Source organism: Melampsora larici-populina (assembly GCF_000204055.1).
Source record: "Melampsora larici-populina 98AG31 unplaced genomic scaffold MELLAscaffold_73, whole genome shotgun sequence".
NCBI classification, from domain to species: domain Eukaryota; kingdom Fungi; phylum Basidiomycota; class Pucciniomycetes; order Pucciniales; family Melampsoraceae; genus Melampsora; species Melampsora laricis-populina.
The window spans coordinates 236,866-262,457 of record NW_006768837.1 but is presented as its reverse complement, the minus strand read 5'-3'; the positions used below and the strand labels follow the sequence as shown (position 1 = coordinate 262,457).

General features: G+C 42.2%; 3 protein-coding genes across 3 annotated transcripts; 2 read left to right on the top strand and 1 right to left on the bottom strand.

The window, feature by feature from the left end:
* Nucleotides 1-1,616: 1,616 nt before the first annotated feature.
* Nucleotides 1,617-4,798, top strand: MELLADRAFT_112896 (uncharacterized protein; the record flags this gene model as incomplete). Its single annotated transcript, XM_007417482.1, has 3 exons — nucleotides 1,617-1,908; nucleotides 1,987-2,446; nucleotides 2,947-4,798. The coding sequence occupies 3 exons, from the start codon at nucleotides 1,617-1,619 to the stop codon at nucleotides 4,796-4,798; spliced, it is 2,604 nt and encodes an 867-aa protein (XP_007417544.1).
* Nucleotides 4,799-6,769: 1,971 nt separating this feature from the next.
* Nucleotides 6,770-12,188, top strand: MELLADRAFT_68748 (uncharacterized protein; the record flags this gene model as incomplete). The annotated part of the gene is made up of 8 exons (XM_007417441.1): nucleotides 6,770-7,000; nucleotides 7,043-7,159; nucleotides 7,893-7,952; nucleotides 8,025-8,086; nucleotides 9,246-9,404; nucleotides 9,468-9,580; nucleotides 9,733-9,814; nucleotides 9,896-12,188. 8 exons carry the CDS (start codon nucleotides 6,770-6,772, stop codon nucleotides 12,186-12,188), a joined length of 3,117 nt encoding a protein of 1,038 aa, XP_007417503.1.
* Nucleotides 12,189-15,970: 3,782 nt separating this feature from the next.
* MELLADRAFT_68747 (uncharacterized protein) lies at nucleotides 15,971-16,616 on the bottom strand (the record flags this gene model as incomplete). Its single annotated transcript, XM_007417440.1, has 4 exons — nucleotides 15,971-16,132; nucleotides 16,201-16,226; nucleotides 16,253-16,355; nucleotides 16,446-16,616. 4 exons carry the CDS (start codon nucleotides 16,614-16,616, stop codon nucleotides 15,971-15,973), a joined length of 462 nt encoding a protein of 153 aa, XP_007417502.1.
* Between the last annotated feature and the right edge of the window lie 8,976 nt (nucleotides 16,617-25,592).

The following is a 25,592-nucleotide window of genomic DNA, read 5'->3' as shown; positions in this document are numbered from 1 at the left end:
GTTTAGAAACCGGTTGGTCGCTTTTTTGCCCAACCCCTATTTGTTATACTTGAACAATTGGTTTCAAGTATCATCCACCTCATTAAATCTACATGCATTTTTGATGTATCTGTAAGTTGAAGAGTAGAACACTGTGCAGACCAAGTGAAGGGCTGGTGAAATTGGGCCAAAGCGTAAGCTTAACATAAGCCCAATGACCAATCTTGATGAAAAAGTAGGAATCCCATCTGATTGAAGGGGTCTACAATTATTTGGGATCCTGCTATCTGTGGCCTGTGTTTCAAACTTGCAGGTGTGAGTTATACAGTGCCTATAAGTGCAGGTGCCTCAACCCAGCGCCTCATGCTTCATGGGCACCAGTTGATCCTTTTTGACTTGTAAAGTTCTTGGTGTGAACCAGTTGATCCCTTTTTACACTGATATGTGCTCTTATCCAGGACCCACATACATGTAAAGGAATGTAGGCGCTGGATAAGAGTGCTTGTGGCCTGGGGTCTGGTAAATTATTGTAATATGGGCGCTGTTGAGACCCTTTCTTGTGGCGCTCGCCTGTGAAAATAATGTGCAGGCGTCAGATTCCACAGCAGCTCACAGCACCTGCAAGTTTGGATTGCAGGCTGCAAATATCAAGATCCCAACTTGTAGACCCCTTCCATCAGATGGGATTTTTACTTTTTCCATTTAAATTGGTCATTGCATGTCATTGTTTGGACAGTGGCCCCGAGGGAAGGGGCACCTCAGGCTGTTACCCGGGCCATTTCTCAGCACATACGACAATTTACCACAACAAATGATGCGAGGAGCTCAAGCGGTGAAGCAGATGAGTTTGAAAAGACGATATGGTGTGTCCGACACTGCACCGCGTTTCCCACTGCATTCTCATGCATCCCAAATTCCAATGCTCTTCAACGGAATTTTAGTTGCATCTATCTCAATGGGCTACAAATTGCTTCTTTCATTTCCTCTGTCAGTAGGCTCAGACCATCCAACCAGAAATCTGGTCAAGTGGACATATAAGTCTTATCTATATCCTGCGCTCAAGTTTGCAGTCGGCTGCACAAGAGGGAATGCCATCAGTCAATGGGTGCTTTGACATGAGCCTTGAAACACTTTTACTTTTAGGTTGAAAATATCTCCTTTGGAAAATTGTACTTTTGTTCGATTACCTTCAATGTGTCCATGTGCGTGACGGTACTGGGATGATGGGTATGTCAAACTTCACCTCGACTTTCGACTTATCATCAAGTTTCCAATTGTTAGAGCAAGTTTTGAAACTGACTTGCAGTTTCAAGCCATCCCTCTTCTCGACACCTTGCGACATTGCCGTGATTCCTGATCACTCAACGGAGTTCCGCTTCATACGTTGCAAACCAACTTGCATGCGTCCGAAAATGAACCCGACTTGAAGCTGTAGGAGGCATGGTGAAGCCGCCCCACTACATAGTCTTCAGCCATAGTTTTCACCATACCCACGACCTTTCCCAACTTGGAGATCGACTCTGCCATTCACTGTTTTTTTCTCTATTCAAGTCTTTCACGCTTTGTCGTCATCATCATTCAAGTCACTCCTTTCGCCCTGTGTTCCCTAAGCTTGATTATCCTCAAGTATCACGGACATGTATCTCGTCCAAGTTGGCCTCTGCCTCTGGCTCATCTCCCAAAGATGTTACGCCGGGTTAACCAAAGATATTGAACAGACCAAAATTCTCGACGATGGTCTTGAGCTCAGTAACCGCGAGCTGACTCAAGGCGAACGAGATTTTGCAATGTTTCCCGAACTTTCTTCAAAAGATTCATTCCCTGATCATGGCGATACAGGAAGATCGAAAGAAGAAAGCACTGACGTCAGCCCTGCGAGTTCAGCTGAAGGAAACGTGCCGACTGGATCTCAAGCACGCCTTTCATCAGGTAAGTTGTCCAACAACGCTGTGAAGCCTACGAAGAAAAAGCTAGGCCTAGAGCTAGACTTTTGATTTCTGGTCAAAGCTATTGATAGTGACAGATCTTCAGAAGATGGACCGATCTCTGCGATATCAAAGGGAAAGCAGCATGCTCATTCGGTGCCGCTATACGAACAATACATCTCATCCTACGGTGGATCCGCCCGTCGGGATTTTCAAGGCCAGCTCAGCCATTATCAAGGAAATCCTAGATTTGACCCTCATGCTACAGCTATGCATCCCTTTCCGATCACTAATCAGTATTGGGCTTTGGCTCCAAATGACTTGCCGGGTCCAGACGTGTTGATCCCGGCGTTTTCAAACGCAGAAGTCGCGGCGATGCATTCACCTTTTGGACAAGCTATGGCGGTGATGCCCTCGCCCTTGACCCCCGGACTTCTATCAGATCACATCCAGGCGCCTTTGCCATATTACAATACTCATCTTATACATGAAGGGAACCCACAAGAATTTGTCCCATCGCATATCTCTGATCCACAAAGCATGTAAGACCAACTCCAACAGTCACCATACTGAAAAAACAATTCTGGCAACTGGATTTTTTGACGAACTTTACGTGTTTCTATCACAGTAGACCACCTCGGGATTCAAACTTCTTCGGCTCCAGAAAGTCCTCCAACAGACCTCCGTATAAAACCCGAGGTCAAGGACTACCCAGAACTGGAGGTCGGTACGCGTATTGACACACGGGAATGGGTCAGAAAGGTTCGCGGGTAGTGAAGCACGCGGGGTCCTAACCTTGACGTCCACTCCTCGCAGTGTGATCTCTTCGTATCTCACAACCAAAGATGGATGGACGTTAAGGTGAGGAAAAAAGATTCCTATAAAAACATCCCTTGTTCCCATCATAGAATCTTTGTCCCATCGGAAAAATTTCCATTATCTAAATAAGAAATCATTCCGTACTCCGCCAGTCTTTATCGCAAACCTTTCAAATTTTTATTACCTATTCGAAGAAGCTCTCTATTTTCGTTTTTTCGTTTAGTTATCTATATAAACTACACAGAAGAAAACTCGTCAAAAAAGCCTTCTCTCAGATTATGATCGCAGAAGCAAATTCCCACAATGACCGTTATAAAGCCATTGACGCGATCCTTGAGGATTATAAATACCGCGGCGGTAGCTCCCATGTCTCCATGGTTGAGCTCCGCGATCAAGTCGCAGAAATTTACAATCCCCAAGCGCCGGATTTCCTCTACCACTGGTCTGCAGTGGCAAGAGTGGCCATCGCCCTCGATCATAGGGATCGCCGTATCCAGTACGGCACTGTCGACGAGATGCCCAAAAACGCTGATCCCATGGGCAACCCGCCCATCGTACTCAGCAGGAAAGTCAAGTCACCCTTCCCTGCCGAATACTACCGTCCTCCACGAGGATTCGTTGGGGAACGAAAACCAGCTGGGGTCAAAACGCCAAAAGGGTTTCCCGATGAAATCGAGCATCCCGATGAAATCGACGATGCTTCAATGTTCCCTGCAGGCGGCTCCCATCACGTTAGCCAGCCAGCACCACCATCCCCTCCACCACCACCATTCAATCCCAGACTGCCGTCACCGAACCCCCCTCCCTCCTCTGGAAAGGGAAAAAACCGTCGCCGCCACCGAAAAAGGCGGTCTTCAAACCATAGCCAAGGTGGACCAAAAGCACCTCAGGTCCCCCTATCTCTACGAGTGGCTCCAACTACTCAACCTACGGCCAGTGCATCAAGAACTCAACTACCACCTACCCGACCAAACAATAGTCTGTTTGATAGGATGGCCCATACCGCACGGCAACCGGGAAAGCAACCGACTCCGTCGGTCGCAAAAAATTCGAAAAGAAGAAGATACTCTTCTCCTCCTTCCTCATCGTCAAGTTCTTCTTCGAGTGACGGGTTTACACCTCCTCCACCAGCACCAGCTGTCTCTGGGGCACCAGCCACCTCTGGGTCCGAAGGGGATGATGATGACGGCATGGCGCCGTTCTTGGCTCATAACGAGCATCTCTCCCCCGAGGCATTCACCCCTCTGTCACGGGAGATCCAACAAATTGCACTCCTATACAAATCCAACATCAAAAAATACGTTTCACTTTTCAACTCGTGTGGGAACCGTCCAGCAAACTGGCACAACAGTCTCACTCGAGACCTATTGGAATACAACTTTGTGGACCTCCGGAAACTCTACGGCGAAGTCTCGTCAGGCAAACCGTCAGAGTCTTTTCTCAAAGTCAATGACTCCGGTAAGCTTAAGAGCATCGACGGAGCGACTCCAAAAGAAATCACCGACAACAACCATTGGAAAGATCTCATGGCCGTCCTCCGTCACGCTTACATCGCAGCTTATCCTCCAGCTGCCACGGCAATCAAAAAGTACTTCGATTACATTTTTGGCCTACCAGGACTTTTTCAAGCAAAAGTCAACTGGGAAGACGTCCGAGACTTTGACGTCGAACTTCGAAAGGAATTCTCCTCTCGTCCTTGGCTGGTATGGGGAGATTACGCCCACGACAGCCTACGCGGTATTGACAACCGAGTACTCTACAGCGCAGCTAGTAGATTCTCTCAAACTCATCGTGCGGCCACGTCATCTTCCAACGCCGCTCGAGTCGCCTCCACTCCCATGCCATACCAATCTTCGTCAGCCACCAAAACTTCTCAACCGAAACCCAGAGGCAAACGCAACAAGCCGAAATATGCCGTCAAACCGGGAAAAAACGTTCCTTTGGGTGATCAAGTTTGTAATAATTGGAATCTTGGTGTCTGTCCCTACACAGACGCTCAGTGCGACCGAATCCACAACTTGTGCAACAAAGTTGGATGCGATGGCACTCATCAAGGAGGCCGAGAACACAAATGAACCTAGTGGCCGGCGATACTTACGGGGTTTGGAAATCGATGAATTATCAGAAAGCTTTTCAGCATCAGTCGAATCTTCCCTGAAGGCCGATCCTTTACCTTCAGCACCCCCCCTCTCAGCAGACCCCCTGGCGGCGTATGCTATCAACCGCAGGCCGGATCTTTTTTCTATAAACTGTCCTATAAATATAAAAAATTTCTCTTCTCTTCTCGTCAATCACCCAAACCGACCTTTTGTCGACTCTGTACTATTAGGCCTATCAGAAGGCTTCTGGCCCATCTCTTCAAAACCTTCAGACGAGACCGTCTCACACGAGAACCACGCATCCGGAAAAGAAGCCGAGCAAATCCTCGAAAAATCAAGAGACAAGGAAATCAGCCTGGGTAGATACTCACCCCCCTTTTACACTCTACTACCGGGAATGAAGGTCTCCCCGCTTTGTCTTGCGAAGAACCCAAACTCCGGGAAAATCAGAACTTGCACCAACATGTCCTTTGGACACCCCTCGCCGAACGACTTGATTGACAAAAACAAGATAAAAATCGACCTCGACTCGATATCATCATTTCTACCTTGCCTCATCCTCTGTCACAGATCAAAACAAGTCATGATACTGTGGAAATCAGACGTCGACGGAGCCTTTCGCATCTTACCAGGTTCAAAACAATGGCAATTCCGCCAAATCGTAAAAATAGGTAGAGCTTTCCATGTAGACAGGAATGTGAATTTTGGATGCTCCAGTTCTCCGAAACTGTGGTGCTCATTCTTTTCCTTAGTACTCTGGATAGCAGTCTACGAACTCAAGATAAAAACCCTCAACTCCTACATGGACGACTCTTGGGGAGCAAGCCTCGCATCGGAAGTGGTTCTTTTCAAAGGTCACGAGATTCCCGTGAACCAAGCTAAGTTCTTATCCTTATTCGACTTCCTCGGCATTCCATGGGCCTGGGAAAAGCAACTCTCCGGACCCGTCCTCGAGATCATCGGCCACACGATCAGCTGCGACGACCTCTCAATCTCACTCTCCGAAAAAAAGCGCTCCGAGCTAATAAGCGCTCTTCGAGCATTCACATCAAAAATCTCACACCCTCTGGTAGAGTGGCAGCGCCTCACAGGATGGGCAAACTGGGCACTCAACATCTTTCCCCTGGGAAGATGGGCCCTCCAGTCCTCTTGGGACAAAACATCGGGAAAAACCATCAAACGAGCTCACATTCCACTCAACCGTACCAACAAAGAAGATCTAAACTGGCTAGCCAACGCCCTTGAAGCATGGCAAGGACGACTCGTCCTGAAAACCCTCCACTGGCCTCTCTACGCTGCCGACTGCGTCTTCTTCTGCGACGCTTGCATGACAGGCATCGGCATCTGGAGGCCGGCAACAGCTCTGGGTTGGAGTCACACCCTACCACCCCCAGCCCGTGACATATACTGGGCCGAGCTCCTAGCGGTTACAATGGCAATAAAGCTGGCTGTGGGAATTAAGGCGAAGAAAGCGCTGATTTTCACCGACAACGAATCAGTTTCTTACTTATTCTCCTCACATAAGCCAATCCCGTCGATCCGGATCATCTTCAGATACGCAGTCAATCTCATGCTCGACAACTCATTGGATGTCAAAGTCAGGCACGTCTCGGCAGACGACAACCGAGTAGCCGACGCAATCTCCAGAAGAAACTCCGATCGAACAAAAATTCTCGCTCCCAACATCTCCGTAACCAACATCAAACCAGAACCCTTCCTTCTTGTGGGGGGATCCAGCAGTCGATCGTACCTTTCACTAATCCAATAAGGACAAAAAACCTAAAAAACCGTTTTCTTTTCTTTTTTGTTCTTCGTTATCTATCTGTACATCACCTCTTGACCCTTTGAAAGAATCTCAGCCAAGGATTTCACTCAAATTCGAGCTCTTGACCGTTCAAAAACTTCAACCTATATCACCTCTCTTCATAAACCTTTCGGATCGTCATTATGAAGAAATCAAAACCTCGTCAAAAACCGAAACTCACCTTTGAAGAGCGGGAAGAGATGAACCAAGAAGACATCGAAAACCACCTCGAACCCTCTACAAAATCAAAATACCAATCAGGCTACCGACGCTTCGAAAAATTCTGTATCGAAGAAAACTACGCTTTAGTTCCCGACGAACAAACCCTAGCCCACTTTGTGACGTCGATCTCACGCGAGCTGAGACCCGAGACGGTAAGCAAGTACCTCACAGGCATCGCTCATATCATGCGACAGCAATATCCCTTTGTCGACGCCGCCCGAAACTCGCCTAGAGTTAAAAAATCCATAAGAGGATGCCGCAAAGGTTTCTCTATTCCATCCGAACAGGCGAACGCCATGACCATGAACGACGTAAGAGCGTGCGCTAACCACTTCAACTATACGTTCGACGACGCCCTCTTCAACACAATCATCGCCATGGGTTTCTCAGCGCTGCACCGACTAGGCGAACTGACGGTATCGGACTCAATCGGCCTCCGAAACACTCGAAAGTCTATACGCCGATCCACGCTGGTCTTCTCAATATGCGGGAAAGTCGCCTGCTATAAGCTTCCATACCAAAAATCTGACTCCACATACAATGGCTCGCCAGTATCGATTGCAAATCGACCAGGGGATCCAACTTGCCCCGTCGCCACCCTCCTATACTATACGGTATGGCGCGACCGATGTTTTCCTTGCGAACCAATCCTGCTAGTCAAAGAAGACGGTAGCCAGCCAACCCGCTCATGGTTCATATCCCGTCTAGAAACTCTATTTAAGAACACACGGTCGGGCCACTCTCTCAGAGCCGGAGGAGCAACCGCATACGCACAAAGCGGAATGAAGTCCTACACCATTCAGCGTATAGGACGGTGGACTTCGGATGCTTTCGAGACATACATCAGAACCCACCCGATCCTCAATCTGAGTGAAACACAACGATGTGCGCAATCACACGGCATATCCACAGGAGAGCAAGTCGAGTTTCCTGGAGCTGCTCTCGTAAGCACCCACCAAATCTCCTTGCCTCTTTCTTCATAGCTCCGGCTAACAGACTGTCACCCTCGCTGACTATCTCTTCCATATTGTCTTACCTCCACAGCCGTGGACTAGCAAAAAGACAATAACCCAAGACAAACAAAACAGTCAAGGGCGGCGTAAAGTGAGTTACCTCGTGTAACTGTTCCACACCCACACGCTGATTCAAAGTACCCGTGCTAGGTATCTTTCATAGGTCCGGATCATCAATCCTCCTAACGGAAAGCGATTGATTCACCAATCACCTTCCCAGGTACGGTTAGTTTCATCAAACTGCCACGCACTCACGCGAGTACCTCTGACATAAATCCTATGGATAACATCCTGATTACAAACACAGCGTAGCCGTTCAAAGAGTTCAACCACAAATCAACCAACAAAAGATGGTCTCATCCATCACCACTCTCTTACTTACCATCACCAACTCTTCAAACTACGAGGGTGGTTGAACTCAATGGCGCTCACGTTCCGTGTCGGTCTCAGTACCAGTTTTTCTCACGCTTTCTTCTTTTCTTTTTCAGTCTTATTCGCGCTATCTCCATTTCTTTTCTATGCACGCTAATAAGATCTTTGCCGCATGGCAGTCAAGCGTAAAAACACCAAGTTGCATAAGCAACCCAAGAGCCAGACCCATTCCTGGAGGTCGGTACGCGTATTGACACACGGGAATGGGTCAGAAAGGTTCGCGGGTAGTGAAGCACGCGGGGTCCTAACCTTGACGTCCACTCCTCGCAGTGTGATCTCTTCGTATCTCACAACCAAAGATGGATGGACGTTAAGGTGAGGAAAAAAGATTCCTATAAAAACATCCCTTGTTCCCATCATAGAATCTTTGTCCCATCGGAAAAATTTCCATTATCTAAATAAGAAATCATTCCGTACTCCGCCAGTCTTTATCGCAAACCTTTCAAATTTTTATTACCTATTCGAAGAAGCTCTCTATTTTCGTTACCTCCCGCCCACCCATGCTGGTAGCTATCGTACGATTAACAATGTTCTCATTCATAGTATTAATTTTTTTTTAGTTGTTATCTTTCTATCTATGTCCTCTCTAGAAAATCTGTAAAAACCCAAAAAATATCAGCGTTGTAAAAAACCGCGCAAATGTTGAGCCGCCCGCAGAACTCAATGGCGCTCACGTTCCGTGTCGGTCTCAGTACCAGTTTTTCTCACGCTTTCTTCTTTTCTTTTTCAGTCTTATTCGCGCTATCTCCATTTCTTTTCTATGCACGCTAATAAGATCTTTGCCGCATGGCAGTCAAGCGTAAAAACACCAAGTTGCATAAGCAACCCAAGAGCCAGACCCATTCCTGCCCTGGATGCCACGAAATCTCCAGAACAGTGAGTAATTTCTCACAGGGGAAGATGTGAAGATCGACTTGATGCGACGAGGAAGATGACCATGAACTTGTTTTAGACAAATCATTCCTGAGGGCTCCTCCGAACAAAAGAGCGAAGAATTGAATAAAGCTTCAGGTTCCAGGAAACAGGTTTGGAAGGAAACTGATCGGACGAAGCTAGATCAAACAAAATCCCCCATCCCGAGGCCTGAACCTTCGAAAAGCTCAGAAGAAATGTATTTGCCTTTTTCTAGCTGTCCAAGAAGTCCGAGATATGTCAACTGATTGCCTGCTCACAGTCTCTCCACAGTCTCCTCGCAATCTAGTAAGATCGATGGCTCTAAGTCGTCCGTGGAAAGTATACCTACAAATCCCAATGACTTGGAATCAAATCCGGCACCTATAGAGCGGAGTAAGATGTCAGTCTTCTTTTCCCCATCTTGTTGGCTGGGCCAAGCTTTTGAATCCAAGACTGAAATCAGCCATCGAGAAGCCTTGATAATTCGAAAGGACCGTCCACTTCCACTCCTGTGGAAACAAGTAGGTCTCTGGGCCAACACGTAGAAAGTGTTGATAAGCAAGTGGCAGAAGTTAAACCTACCACGTCGCGCCTGTGGGCTGATATCGTCTCAGAGCCAGAAAAAGAGTGAGTACATAGTTCATTTGGCTTTCACTTATCCCCCTTGACTCAAGGGCTTCTGCTGTTCTAATCTCTCGCTCTTACCAGGAAAAAAGTAGCCCAATCATTTCCAGAAAAAGGAAAAAAAATCGTCTCACACCGTAAAGGCAAGCCTTTTGAAAAACAGAATGTCGAAGTCAAGAATACTGTTTCCCCACTTGGCTCTGGAATAAACTCCCGACTCCGCTCTGGGTCAAACACCAAGACTCGCGCATCCGAAAGTGGTTCGCTTCTCGATCCCATCCCCGCACAGCAAGATTCAGAATGGACAGAATACCGACAAAAGAAGGGCCGAAAAGGGAGATTTCTTGCTCAAAAGCCAGCGTCAAGGGCAGGTGTACACAGTGAAGTAGATAGGCCAACTCCTTTTGACGTGCCGGACGGGGCAAGTATTTCGAACGAAGCAGGGCCTCGTTCTCATACGCCGGACTCTATCCACAATGCCTTAGTAGCAGAAGCTCATCCCAGTCAAGATACTGTAGTAGATCTGACAGAATCTCATTCCCAAGAGGCGACCGAATCTCCATCGAATAATATTAATACACCATATAATGCAAATCCCGAACCAAATGATGAGTCCAGCGGATCCGGCCTGGGCGCTTCGAAGATCAAGGCAATCATCGCTGACAAGATTCACAAGCCCCCAACGAAACACAAAGGTAAATCGCGAAGGCCAAAAACAAAAGCTCAGATTGGTAAAACCGAAGGCGAGGGTAAACTTGATGTGCCAAACTCAGAGACCACCGAGCCCCAGATCACATCCTTACCCGAAAGCGAAACTGAACTACAACAAAAGATGGATACTATTCGACGCAAGTGGGACCAAGCAGATGCTGTACACAACGACTTAGATATACATAATGCATTCGTTGTACCGGATGAGGCAAGTATATCGAGTGAAGCAAAGACTCATACTAATACCCTGGACGAGGGCTCAGTGCCGGAAACTCATTCTCAAGAGACCTCGGAAACTCGATCGGAAGCTATGTCACATATTTCAACTCATGTTCCCGATGAGTTGATCAACTCGGTCTCGGACGCTTCAGAATTCGAACCCGCTATCACTGGAAAGATTAAGAAGTCACGAAAGAAGCAAAAACCGAAATCGCGCAAGACGAGACCAAACGCTCAGATCCATAGCTATGATCCAGTCAATACGCCTGCAAAAGGCCTAGCCTCAGAGTCCGTTAAGCCAGAGAGCCTATCCCCAGCTTCAAATGATAAAGATCCAGCGGCACAGCTGGATGAGATACTTTCCAAAGCCTTGCAAAAAGATAACAAAAGGGAACGGATAAGAATTGACTTCGACGAATCATCATATGAGAAACTTTCCAAAATCAGCCCCCTATCTGACGAGGCTTGGTCTCAATATCGCAACGAATTTCATTCTGATTTCGATAATCCTTATGAAGCTCACCGAAGATGGAATGCGCTTGCAAATCAGATTGATCAAAGGATGGCTACGGGGAATTGGAAAGATCTCGCTCCTATGCTAGCTGAACCAATCAAGGAAGTCGCACTCCGATTCAAGATTGATAAAGAATGGCCCACATTTGATGAAATTGATATGGCGTATGGAGAAGAGACAATGAGAATGTTGCAAAAGTTGAATCCAGATGATAAAGGCACTTTGGCTACGTTGTTTGGTGATAAGCTTTTCAGAGTTCGACTGGCTACAGTCTATGTCACATCACGTAGATCTCACAACGCAAAGCAATTTCAAAGATCACAACTTGTAGACTTTATGAAACGAGGCGGAATAGTACCAAGTTTATACGAGATTCATGATTGTTTAGAATTGAAATCAGCTGGAGTGAATTGGGACAACTTGAGTAAAGAAGAATTGGCGTCTAGATTCGATAGGATCATAAAAGCAATGACTGGGAGAATTTCAATTGGTGATAAGAATTTAGAGCTCACAAAACAAGATTGGACTTTGAGTTATAATAGAGAATACCTATCAAGACAGGGAGCTGCAACAAATTCTGTAGATTTTGCAATTCGGTTCAAAAAGTTTGCTGACAAAGTAAATTCAGAATTAAAACCTCAAAGTATCTCAAGTTGGTGGGGAATTCCGGAATCTGAAAGGGCAGATTACCCAGCCTGGGCCACCGAGATTATCACACCCGCTCAGGTATTGGCGGCTGCAAATTTCGATTTGACACTCAGATGGGTCGGAATGATGATACATGCGTCTAAACAAGTTGCGACACGGCAGGAAGATCTCGACCGAAAGATAATTTATTGGCCTGTTAATGTACCACACGAATTGATTTCGAAATTCGGACGATTTGAACATTATTATAGATTTTTCGGTTTTGATTTGAGATACCCCATTTAACAAAACCCTTGATAGGTTCTCAACCATCAATAAATACATTCTTTAGGGGAAAGCTCTTTTTTCTCAACCATAGTTGAAGATACCATCCAAAGTACACAATTCTAAGTAAAATGACTTAACTTCTTTATGGCCATAAATTAGATGTGTATATAGATTATTTTGGATGGCTTTTGCAAAATATAATAACTGTGAAAAAGACACTTGCCAAATCAAAAGGCAAAAAGATCAGTAAGTGATCAATTCTATTTGCATCCCTCAGCTACTCTTATCCAAGCCATATCTACAGCACAGGAGGGGCCTTCAACATTTATGGCTGTGCTGGAAGAAGCCCCTTTTGTTAGTTGCAAGACCTTACTACATGCCCTTGATAAGTGATGTGTTATATTTACTACACTGTCTAAAGACTGTCTCTTAAAACAAGACAATCAGAAAGGGGAACTCTGTTGAATTGAGTACTGATAAGTGTCAAAAGAGAAACATATCTTGATTTAACTTTCAAAGGAACAAAGGCACAGTTTTTCAATGAAATAGAAAAGTTTTAATTTACTCTCAACACTTATCACCATGTCCGGGTAGTGTTTGCTTGACAAAGTGATGACTCATGAGCGTTGCACTTGAGTTATTCGGCCATTTTGGATAGCTCATGTGACAGTGCATCCTCATTCAATTGTTGATGTATGCTGACGCAATACGAGTTTGTCAAAAATCAAAAATTGATGAGGACTTAAGCTGCAGAATAAGGGAAGCAGGGGCATGTTGTTGTTGGCAGTTGAGTATGTGCAAAAGGTGAGGAACAATTTGCACAAAACAAGACTTGCCAGCATAATGTGAAAGGTCTGACACATCAATGGCCCAAGGTGTATCATTAAGGTTTTGGACATACACCCTTCCTGTTTAAGCGTACATAGGCAACATGTAAGTATGCTTAAGCCAAGAGGGTGTATTATCAGATTCTCAGAAAATTGTCAGTCTCACATCCTCAGAATTATTCCCCCAATTCTTTGGTGCTCCCAAGTAAATGGGTGTTTGCAGAAAAGGCAAATTCAGATGGAAATGTGGTTAAAAGAAAGTCAAGATTTATTGTCAGAGATTTTACACAGCGCAAGGGTATTGATTTCTCCAAACCTTTTGCTCCAACTGCACACTTCACATCACTAATGATCATTTTTACAATCAAAGTAAATGATGGTTGGCACATTAGGGGTTTTGACATTGTGGCAGCTTATCCACACCGTGTAAAATACCTTGTAGCACATCAATGTGCACACACGACAAGATTTGAAAAAAAAGAATAATGTTTTGTTGAAGTAAGTGTGCGGAAAGCAGCTCAGACCTGCATATTTGTCTCACAAAGGGCTTGCTTTCTGAGCACCTGGACAAAGGGATAGTTCTAAAGATCTGTTCAAAGGGAAAGTCTTCGGATCCAAAGACCTGTTTAAAACTTCTATCACTCTACTATAATTTTCTTTTTGTGTGTGCAAGTCGACGTGCTACCAAGAAGTTTACATGGTGCCACATTCTCCATTTGATGAAGTCATTTATGTGCAACCTGCCAAAGGTGTGATGGCGTCTCAACCCAACATGGTGCCTCTTTTGAAGAAGGCACTCTATGGCACTAAGCAGGCGGCTAGGTGCTGGTGGAAGCACTTTTCCAGTGTGCTGGCTGGAATGGGATGTAAGTACTGTATAAATGATCAAATTCTCTATGTTCTTCATCACAAATTGGATATTGCTTTACTTTGGATTCACGTCAATGACAGGGTTATATGCAGATCTTCAATTGAAGTCATTACATTTATCAGAGACTGCTTATTGAAAACTTTCCAAGTGGCTTGGAACAACAATCTCAAACAGATTGTTGGCATCAAGATTGATTATACACCAGGCAGTGTCTTCCTATCCCAACCAACACTCACGTCAAACATTCTTGAATCCACCGGTTTCATTACTTCTAAAACATCCACTCCAATGATTGCAAATCTCCACCTCAACAAATCCAACAAGGACACTGTCAGTATCAACCCTTCTTCATACCTATCAATTCTTGGATCACTCTTGTACTTATCAATTGGTACAAGATTGGATATGGTGTTTGCAGTTAACTATCTGGCCAGTTTTTCATCTAAACATAATGAAGGACATTGGTTGGCATTGAGACACTTGCTTAGATATCTTAGTGGAACAAAGAATGATGGTATATGGTTTAAAAAGATGGTTGAAGGTGATGAGTTAGTTACTTATTGTGATGCAAATTGGGGGGGGGTTTCAAGGTCAACACACAGTTTTGCAGTATTTTTGTATGGTTATATCATTTTGTGGGCTTCAATATGTTAAAGCTGTGTGGCAACATCTACTTGTCATGCCAAATATATGGCTTTAGGTGTGGCGGCTAGAGAATCTATTTGGGTACAAAATTTATTGGAGGACATATTCAAGAAGATTTTCATTACTACTCTTAAGGCAATAACACTGCAGCCATCAAGATTGCTCAAGATTTACATCTCACAAAAAGATCACACCATGTACAACGGGAATGTCACTACATTAATGAACAGGTATTTGATGGAAATCTGAGAATTGATTGGATCAGTGGTCCCAATCAGAAAGCTGACATTTTGACAAAATCCTTAACTACTGTAATTTTTCAAATTCACAAGAAAAACATCTGCATGTAAACCTCTAAAAGGTTAAGGGGGGGTGTTATGGCTAGTGCTGACAAGGCGCCAAGCCTTTTACTCACCTTCTTTTGGTTTTGACCAAAAGGGATTGTTTACAAACATTTATGGTATACAAATATTGTTATGGAAATTTCCAGAAGATTTTTCCCAGATCATCAGAAAGAAAAATTGGTATCTGGCATTCTGGTGTTCTGGAAGTTTGAACGCCCCAGCAGTCCAGAATACCAGAATCCTGAGTACATGACTGCGACACAAAGTGAAACCTTGTTCACAGAGATATAGTTTTCCAGAACACCAGAAGGGTTCTGGCATTCTGGGAAAAACATTCTGGAAATCTCCAGAACAATATTTACATACCATAATTGTTGTCTAGTCTGGGTTCTGTTATTCTGACTGCGTCATACTCATAGTTGTAACACCACATGAGACATGTTTCATATAAAAGTTGTCTATTACCTGATAGTTGTTAGCTTTTCTTTTGTCACAATTGTTGTTTGTTTTGCTAGACCAAAACTAACACTAGCCCTTCTAGTCCTTTTGTCACTTATCAGGTTTGTCATGGGCAATACTAGGTAAAATACAACCCTAGCAGCCCTCAACTGCCCAAAAAAATTATTTTAAAAAGCAACCTTTTCGGGAACGGCTGTACAATTGTGCTAAATTAATTTTCTCCCCGATATATCTTGGCATAGGTCACTGGTGCAGCGTCGAGTCGAAGTCTACATAGAGTTATGTAGAAGAGTCATTTCGTCATGTGAATATGATTGATAGAGGCGGCGCGCAAAGGTATTTCTGATTTGACAAAGTCACTCGATTGAGTTTGTTCTTTGCTTTGCTTAGCTTTTAGTGTGACATTGATTGGGCTTGGATGTGGGAGGAATCAGGATATCATAACAAGTTCACACACGACTTCAAGATCACGCTGAATGAATTTATTCAAAATAGAAAGATGTGGTAATCAAGAGGTTCTTGAAAATTATGACCGAGAAGCTTTACTCTCACTAGTATTCATGATGAACATTAATCTTTTATGTTTACATAAAGTCTTGCATCATTTCTCGTGAATCGACTAGTACATGATAAGACATGATATCACTCCAAGATCTAGACCAATTCGTGTGAGAAAGAAATATTCATATTCACAATGTAAATATATTTTCTACCATCAACCTTTTGAAAATTCGAATCTAAACGCGCAATCGTATCACAGAGAGTAATCAGGGTCCAACAATACGCGTCTGGAATTCCAATCAGAATTCGAGGTGTCTAAGATTTGAAGAGTGAAATATGTCAATATTAAGATCTAATACGATCATGTTTTTAAGAACACTTACAGATTTCAAATGACATTTCCCACAATCTTAACCCAGTCGAAGCAGATCTTACAATCAGCTTCGGTATGGTCACAGCAAGGAATATCATCATCTGGATCCCAAGGGTCACCCAAAGGAAAAAGAGCGTATGCGAAAAGATCAATCGATGGTCTATCCTATAAAAAATCAAAAAAAGAATTAGTTTTTTTGTGTATCGATTTGATCTTCAATTCGATAGATTTCTAGTTTTAATTTTTTTAGCTTACATCTGCATCAATATCTGGGTCATCACCTCTAGATTCCAAAAGCGCCGCTAGTTCCTTCTCGATCGAGACAGTATTACATAATCTGTGATCGACGCAACAACGATGACAGAGCTCTTGACCGTGTCTGGCACAGAACATGAAACCGTTTGCCATGATATCTCCATGAGTCATTGTTGTGAAGATGAGTTTAGTGAACTGGTTGGATGAAAGATGATGATGAGATGGATTTGGTAAAGAGTCTGATTTATTGATGATCGAGATGAGACCCGGACCCGGGTTCTGGCCGGATATCCGACGGATGCTCTGTCGGATCCGAATGCCGGAAAGGCCTTCAAGATTGTCCGGTGGCCGGGTAATCCGGCTGGTTTGGTATTTGGAATGAGGGGAGGGGAAAATAACGCCAGATATACACCGGATACTCCGGCTATCCGGCGGAAATCCGGTGTAACCGGTGTACCGGTTTGAGTGTCGGATGAGGAGTTTTTGGAAAAAAACCGATCGGATTTTATCCAATCGGTGCAGATAAAACAAAATATCCGTCGGTTCGGTCGTCGGAATGGCCTGAAGCCGCCGGATACCGGCCGGAGCACATCTTGAATTGATGAGGCTAAGAAGAGAAGAGAAGAGAAGAATCAAACAAAGTGGTCAAGAACAATTTTGAGACTTAAAACTTAAATCATGATGTCATCAAGTCTCAGACTCAAGACCAAAGGGATCATCATTTCATCATCATCATTCATCATCATCATTGATGTTAAAGGGAAACCGCTTTCCGCGGCAAAACCCAATTAAACTTCCAATCAGTACTCCAAAATTGGAGGCTTACAGGCTCCCCGGTTTTATCTTGAATTTCACGTGTCTCACCCCATATTTGTAGTTCTTTCGGCATCCCAATTCTTCATACCATCCACCACTCTGATACCCGCTCAAGGTGTGCTCTGTCTGGTATCCGGCGTGTTCAAGCCATTCTGACAACCAAACCGCCGGATTATCCGGCCACCGGATGATGTCAAAGGCCTTTCCGGCATCCGGATCCGTCAGATGATCCGATGGATATCTGGCCAAAAAACCCAGTCCGGGTCCCTGACAACACGTGTAAGCTGCGGTATCCGGCGTGTTCAGGCCATTCCGACAACCAAACCGCCAGATTATGCGGCCACCGGATGGTTTCAAAACCCTTTCCAACATCCGGATCCGACAGATGCTCCAACGGATATCCATTGAATCTTCGGTTCCGGAGCACACCTTGAATACCTGCCAGACCATTTGATCTGTCAGCCTGAGTCTAAAGAATTGGTAACTTATAGACTTTAAACTGAATGAACTTACTAGATAATGATCTTATCTGGGTCGGCTTTGTTACAGTAACAAGTATCTTTACAAAGTACTGAAATAAATTCGAGCCAAAGAGATATTGTTAGTTCTTCTTCGGTGAGAATATCTTTAACAATAGGCACTTACTGAATAAAATGTGATCCTTTGTTCAATAGTCTTCTACAGATGGGTGAGTTTAAGCACGCCTATCTCAGGGTGATCTAAATTCTACTATACTTTTGAAAAGCAGAAGTCTAGCTTTGTTATTTCTTAAGTATGGATCTGAGAATTATGTTGGACTGGTCGGTTATGAGCTTTGATGGATCTATCGAGTTTTATCTTTAACACAAGCTAGCGAGTTTCAAGAAAAGTAGAGCAAAGAAGAGAGTTTTAAACAAAAACCACAGTGGTCAGAAAGATAGGAAGTATACAGCAGAGAGCTTGATATGTCCAATTCTAAAAGTAATTTGGCTGGTGGTTTCTAAGAGTAAAATTTGTATTCGAAGCTTTTAGTTTCTACAAAAGTTTGTTATAGTTGTGTTGGGTAAAAAAATGAGATAATCTTCGTTCTTGGTGCGAGTTTAGGCCAGTTTATATATCCTTGGATTTAGATATTATTCTGCTGGTTGATATCGCTAAACTTCAGATTTGTACCCTGTCTTGGCTGGTCAGGGTCTTTTAACTAGCCGTAACTAGGTCTACGTTGTACCTTGTTTAATTTAATTTTATGTCATCATAACAGGGTTCTATTCCTGGGCCGGTTATGTTTCTAAGCGTCTGGTTCAGGAATGTAGGTTCCTTTTTGTTTCTAGTTGTTTTAGCAGTTTTGTTGTTCCTAAGGGTTTTTAATTGTGTTTCACTCTTGATACTCGAGTGTGAGTTGTGTTGAGTATGAAACATGTTTCTCATAACTTTGTTTCATACTTGTTTTAATTTTTTGGTTTTTTTTATTTGTTAATGTAAAAATGTGGTTATGTTAATCTAAGCGGTAGTCTTGATTACCTGCTAGGTTGACATGATCTGAGTTGTTATCTATGCATTTCACAATGGATTAGATGTCCTCTCAAGACTTTGGTCTCACCTGGATTTACAACTTCCCTTGTATTGATCTGTACTATCTTTCTTGGACTTCCATTTTATGTTCATTGAGGTTGTTGATTCAGACAGGTATCATTTGAACAAGAAGCATTGGGAAAACAGCTCAAGATGATTGCCAACAAGATCATGAATACAAGTGAATCAGATCACCAAAAGAGTCGACTCAAGGAGAGAATGTACAATTGTTTGGCCCATCTTGGTGAGTCTCTTAAAACTCAGCCTGAGCCCCAAAACCAACGCCCCAAGGGTTCCCCGAACCCCAAACCGTCGGGGTTCAGGTTTGGTCAGTCTTTTTTGGACTCCAATACATCAGGGGGCCCTTAGGGTTTGGGGGCGGGGGGCATATTCTTCAATCCCTCAATGTTATACGCGGGGATCCCCGGCGACCCGTGGGGTTTAGGCCTTCGGAATAGGGGTTGGGGGGGCTTCTGAGAGTCAGGTTTTGATTGGTTTGGGGTAGGGTTTGGGTGCAGGGGGGCTTATTGAATATTGGTTTGGGGTGCGGGTAGGCCATTACCCGTGTTTTTTGGGTCGGGGCTCAGGCTGACTTAAAACCCGATTCAGTGTACAGTGCCCTCCAAGTGGTTTACGTAATCATTCAAGTTCTGCAGTGGTGGGGCCAGGGCCTGTCGCGAACCCAATGATTACGGATCCTAGGTGTGGGGACGTGTACATATCCATGATCTTACAATTTAATCGCTCATTTTTGTGGCTAATGCACTTGGAGAAGAAAGCTTTTCATCTGATTCAACCCACTGGACCCAAAGATTAATTGCTGCTACAAGTAAGTTTCAACCTAACTCTGAGACTCTCTCATGTTGCTTATAAAGCTTTTGATTTGATAAACCTTAGACCAAAGAACAGAAAAGCTTCCTGTGACCTTGTGTTACATATCAAAATCTATTAAATCTACCATGATCCAACAATATCTAGATTGGTTGATTGAGAATTTGATGGATTATGTGACCCAGAAACTGGAATTTTCAATGATTGAACTGGACAATGATCATCATCATCATCATCACAATCAAGAATGGCAACTAAGTCCTATTTCAATCTTACTCCGATATTGATGGAACATTTCATTGATCTGATGTCTTTCAAGCTTCATTTCTACCTGGTACCACACCATCCAAACTGAAATCAGATCCAACTGAATCAGTTATGGAGTAGACCTGTACTCGTACTTGTGGATGTTAGATCATTTTTAGATCAACTCAATCCATGGACCATCATGTTACTCTCAATCAGATCAAATCAATTTGACAGATTCAAGTAAATGATCTCTCCAAAACCTAAAAACAAAAAACAAAATAACCCATGAAAGTTATCCTAAACAAGAATACAATTTCATAGATCAACCCCAAAACTCTACATCAAAGACATTAACCAACACATCAGCCACCCGGATTAAATGGTTAAACCACCTCCAAAACTTAAGATATGGCATCATTTATCATTAAATATCCAAACCCAGGAAGAAACAATTCTAAGAATCACAAAACCTGATGATGAAAATATTGAAAATGTTATAAATCATCTGCTTGAGCTTTTTAAACAATTATGGGATACAAAGTAGAAACTGGGTTTTTTTCGCAGTTTCCCTGTTTTTGTTTTTGGCTGTGTTTGGGACTTTCCCACGTTCTCCCAGTTTTCCAGTTTTTGTTTTTGGCTGTATTTGAGAAACTGGGAAACCGGGAAAAAACTCCCAGTTTTTACTTTGTATCCCACAAATATAGAGCTTTCAAATTTATTGAATTTGAATATAGTTTAACTGAAATATCAATGATATATTAGATTTGCTCCAAAAATTTGTAATGAATTCAATCCAAATCACAATATAAATTGCTTCAAGATAATAATCCAAAAAAACCTTTCTTACTTTTCTTTTGTGTAGCCAATTGAAAATATACTTATTTTGATTTTTTTGTCAAGTGATTCAATCTTAGCATTTGAAGAAGAAGTTCAATGGGGATTATCAGTAGAAGTTTCATAAACCCAACTCATCCAAAATCAACTTGAATGTTCAAATCATTTTAAACAATTTGTCAATTCCAAACCAAGTCATTCAATTTCTCTTCCTTCTTCTCAAACTCACTCAATTACAGACATATGTTTTGTTTTTGTTTGTGTATGTGTAGATTGGAAAATCTTCAAGAAGTGATTAATTTATCATCTTGTATACCAATCAACTTGGATTAGAGAATGATTTTTTCCCCTTATCTAATTGAATTACAATCAAAGCTATGGTAGACGGTGACCCTATTGAACTTATATTGAGGTATCATTTTGATAGTCAAGGATCTGCAAATCAACTAGACAAGGTAAATGTCAACCTCTTGAATTGGTTTGATGTCTTATTCATTTAACTCGTTTGTTGTTTTTGAATAGCCTCAATGGTATTTTGATCATTATATATTTCATTGACTAGAGAAACATTAAAGTTCTGTAAGCAGGGATATACAAAATTGAATGAATATGAAGGGATATAAGCAGTTAGATTCAATGGTAAATTCAATACCAAACCCTCAACAAGAAAAAAACTAAAGGAAGAATCTAAAGTCTTCTCTCATAGGCTGAATTTTCAACTTTGTTAATTGAAATGATTGAAAAGAAATTAAAATGAAGAATAACACAAGTATCAGATATTAAACTGATTTTAGCACTTATGATTTTTAAATCTATTGAATTTGATATATCTATCAAAGAAAAAGGATTGCAACCTATTGTTCAATTTACATCTGATCCATGTGAAAATGGCAACTGGTTTGGGAATCTTGAAGTGATTTTAGGAAGTGAAAACTGGTTTGAGACTTGCTTTGAAAGAGAAAAAAATGTAATGTTTTTTGAACCAATCTTTTCCTTTTTTCCTTGGTTTTTTCTAGCTAATTTTTTGGCTCTCATACTGGTTAGTTTTTGAAGAAACTGGAATGGAAATTATCAATACACCAGAAACATTGAAAATCAAATCCAAAGATCCAAGAATTCAAGAAAAAAGTCAAAAACATATGATTTCATCATTGAAAATTCAAGACCAAAGCAAAAGACAAAATTGTGAATAGAAAGATTACCAAAACCATCATATCAATTAAGATTTTGATTAGATTACAACTGAAATCAATTCATGTTTATTATTTTCAGACTTTGAATGCCATTTGAATAACAGTATGTTTAAATTGGATTAATTATATATCCAGTATCAGTACAATTTGGAAGTCATGAAAGTAATATAGGGATTAGTAGAGTTTTGAAATTGGTTAAGGTTTGTGTTAGTTGTGAATGGATGGTAAGTGTTTTTGATCAATAGAATGATGATCTTGTAAGTCATCTTTTCTTGTCAAGAACCACCATATCACAGGTGGTTCTCTAGTCCACAATTGACTTGCGGGATTTGTGACAGGGATCTTGTGAAACCCGCACAAGAAGAATGTTAGGACATTCTGAGAAACTCATGCGAGGATTTTCACTTGCCCTGATCACATCAGTCTCCGAACTGAAGATTACCGCAAGCACTCTCAGATCACACAACACGGTTGTGTGAAAGATTCTTCTTTTTTGCCCTACGTATATCATACAACAAGAAGCATATTCAAGTAGAATTTATCAATCTCATAACAAAAAATGGAAGATGCGGTGAGAGCAGCGGCAGAACAAGCAGACAACATAACTTTAACAAGATCAAAGGCGGTAGCACTAGGCCAACCTCCTGGACCACCTCTAGAGCAAACACGGAGGGCGTCAACAAGACCGCCAACAAACAAACCAGGGCAAGACGATCTTGATGGCAAACCTCTAGTCAAAGACAAGGGAGACTCAACTGTTGGAAACGCAGCAATGTTATTACAAGGCCAAATAATCAGTTCCGACGACGACGACCAGAATTCCTGGAAACCCCCTTCTGGGAAGGGGAAAGGCCGAGTGGGAAGCAGAACCAGTTCTATCCCTTCAGAGACAAAGTCCCGTAGCAATGATTTCAACTCAGGTAGGCATTCCTTTAACTCACTTCATTCCCCCTGATTTCCGCTCTTGCCACCCAAACCACACGGTCAATCCTCACCACCACATCCTTGCTTCATACCAAACCTTGTGAAACCAAACCCGAGCTGCAGGGAGATGAAGGCTCATGATCCTGGAGAGGGAGCAAAGGGAGAGATGTGCGCCCATGATCCCAGATTGGGGGGCCTGACCGTGACAAGTCCAATGATCCCAAGTTGTGGGTGGAAAGCAAATAAGAGAGATACACATCCAATGACCCCTGCTGAAGGGTGGATGGCACAAACACGACAAAAGAGGAGGAAAATCAGTGTTCTGACAAGAAATGCATTTATACACCACAGATACTCACAGCAAGATTAACACCAACAAAAGAGTTGCATTATTCTACGACACTGGAAGAGTCTGCAACCTAAACGATTGAGTCGAGTTGCTATACACAGCGGGGAGGTATCAAGAAGGTGAAGCCCTTCTAAGTCACCTCGAATTGTACAAGAGGAGAGACCACCACCCGCTGGCAAGTGGTAGGGGACTGCCAAATGCCCGCCCATACAACCTCCTACAAGAAGATCTGTTGTCCAGGTCAGACAGCGTCTGCGAGATTCCACTGATCAGACAAGGAAACCTCAAAACCAGGCACACCTTGGCCCACAAGCAGCCCGAGAGGCGCCTTACGCGCCAAGCAACATAAACTCAGGAGTCCTATTGGCAACCTAGACAACAAACTAGAGGTCAGGCAGCCACAACGCCAAGGATGTACCCACCGTTCTGTGCGCCAAACACTGGGCAACATACCTCTCCCTCCGCACACGTTGTGGAAAGCAATTCCTATGATCACGTCTTAATCTCATATCATTTTTTTTATTATTACATTAGATCAACTCACAACAGAAAAAAGAAAAGATCCATAAATCACACTCTTCAATTTTTATCAAGGCATGTGGACTCAAGACAAATAATCAAAATCATCATTTCAATTCAAATTATCACTATATGGATCTTGTTATTCTCAATGAACATCAATCTTACATTCAAAATGGTATATTTTATACAGACATAGAAGTTCAAATAAAAACAATACATACAAAAAAGATAAATAAATGAGATACATACATACCTTGGAAAAAAAAAGAGGGTCAAAAATTGAAAATGTCAACATTGATGTTACACAAATAAGATTAGAATTGATGAATCAAGAATGAAAACTCACCTAGTAGATTAATCAATCCCCAAACAGTTGATCTACAAGAAAGAAGTCAAGAATTGAAATTGGAATCTATGCAGCTATGAACTAACATTAAAGCAAGTCAGGAGAAAGTGGAGAAGTCAGTTTAAATGATGCAACAGAATAGAAGGAACAAAAAACTTACCTAAATGATCAAGAAGTCGAAATTAAAATTGAAGTCAAGAGAGTTGAAAATTGATTAAGAAGGCCTACAATCAAATTTAAATGAATTAATCTTAAACAATTGATGCAAAGTTCAAAATCGAATGACAGACAAATAAAGAAACAATATAACTTGTCATTATTGTGTAAGAGAGTGGAGAAAAATGTTAAGAACAGACCTCAAAATCAAAATCTAGATAGACAAAGATGAAAGAGAAAGTAACAAAAGACTTACAAGATAGATCAGAGCTCAAGATCGAAATTGAATTGAATGTTTATGAAGATTGTAGTTGAAACAGGCTGAGATCGAAATGGAGTTGGTGTAGTTAGAGACTGAATTGATTGATATTGAAGTGAAGGTGGTTAGAGTTGAGTAGTGATCGAGATAGAGGGGTCCTATGGAAGCTTTTGTTTCAACTTATCAAATAGATACCTAGAAGCGAAATGAAAAGGGAATCAAAATTTTAAACAAAGAAGATAAAGTTAGTAAACAAGAACAAACAAAGATAAAGAAATGAAAGAACTTACTTAAATGAAGATCAAGATCAAAGGTCAGAATCGAAACTGAATCCATCAATCTATTCATCAGATACAATAAGAATAGAAAAAAAAAGGAAACAGAATAGACATTCGATTTTGAGGTCTGAAGTTAAAACTAATGAAAAACTTAATAGAAGGATCGATTTTGAGGGTTTAAATTGAGATAGAGAAAGAGGGTGGTGTCAGTGTTGTGCAAGATGAATAGTAGAAAGAAAGTTAAGAGAGAAAAGACTTACATATTTATCAAGATCTAAATCAAAGATCAGAATCGAAATTGAAACTAAATAGGAATTCGATTTTGAGGTCCAAAGTTAAAACTAATGAAAACAAAGAAAGGAGGTAAAGGAGTCAGTATGAGAACAAACAAAGAAGTGAATGGGAAAAGAAACTTACTTAAATGATGTCAAAATCAAAATCTAAATACATAAAGTCAAGGATGGGATAGTGTAGAAGGAGAGAAAAGAAATTGAACTTACATTGTAAATCGATGGTGTGAAGATCGAGCTGGAGCTTGAGGATGAAGTGCGATCGAGAGGTCCTGAAAATCGAAATCTAAACAACTAGAGAGAAGAGATGAGTGAAAGAAAGAAAAAAAAAGGGAGTCAACACAGATCATGAACAAGTTAATAAAAGGATGAGCAGTAAAAAACAGGGTACTTAGCTGTTTTGAAATAAAACTAAATCGAAAATCAAAGTGAATCTGGTGATGTCGTGATTTGAACATAGAGGCCCGATCGGAGATGAAGTCGAAATTGGAAAGGGAGGAGGGAGTGATCAGGAGGTTTTTTCTTAAATGTATCGGTCTCGTTTTTTTG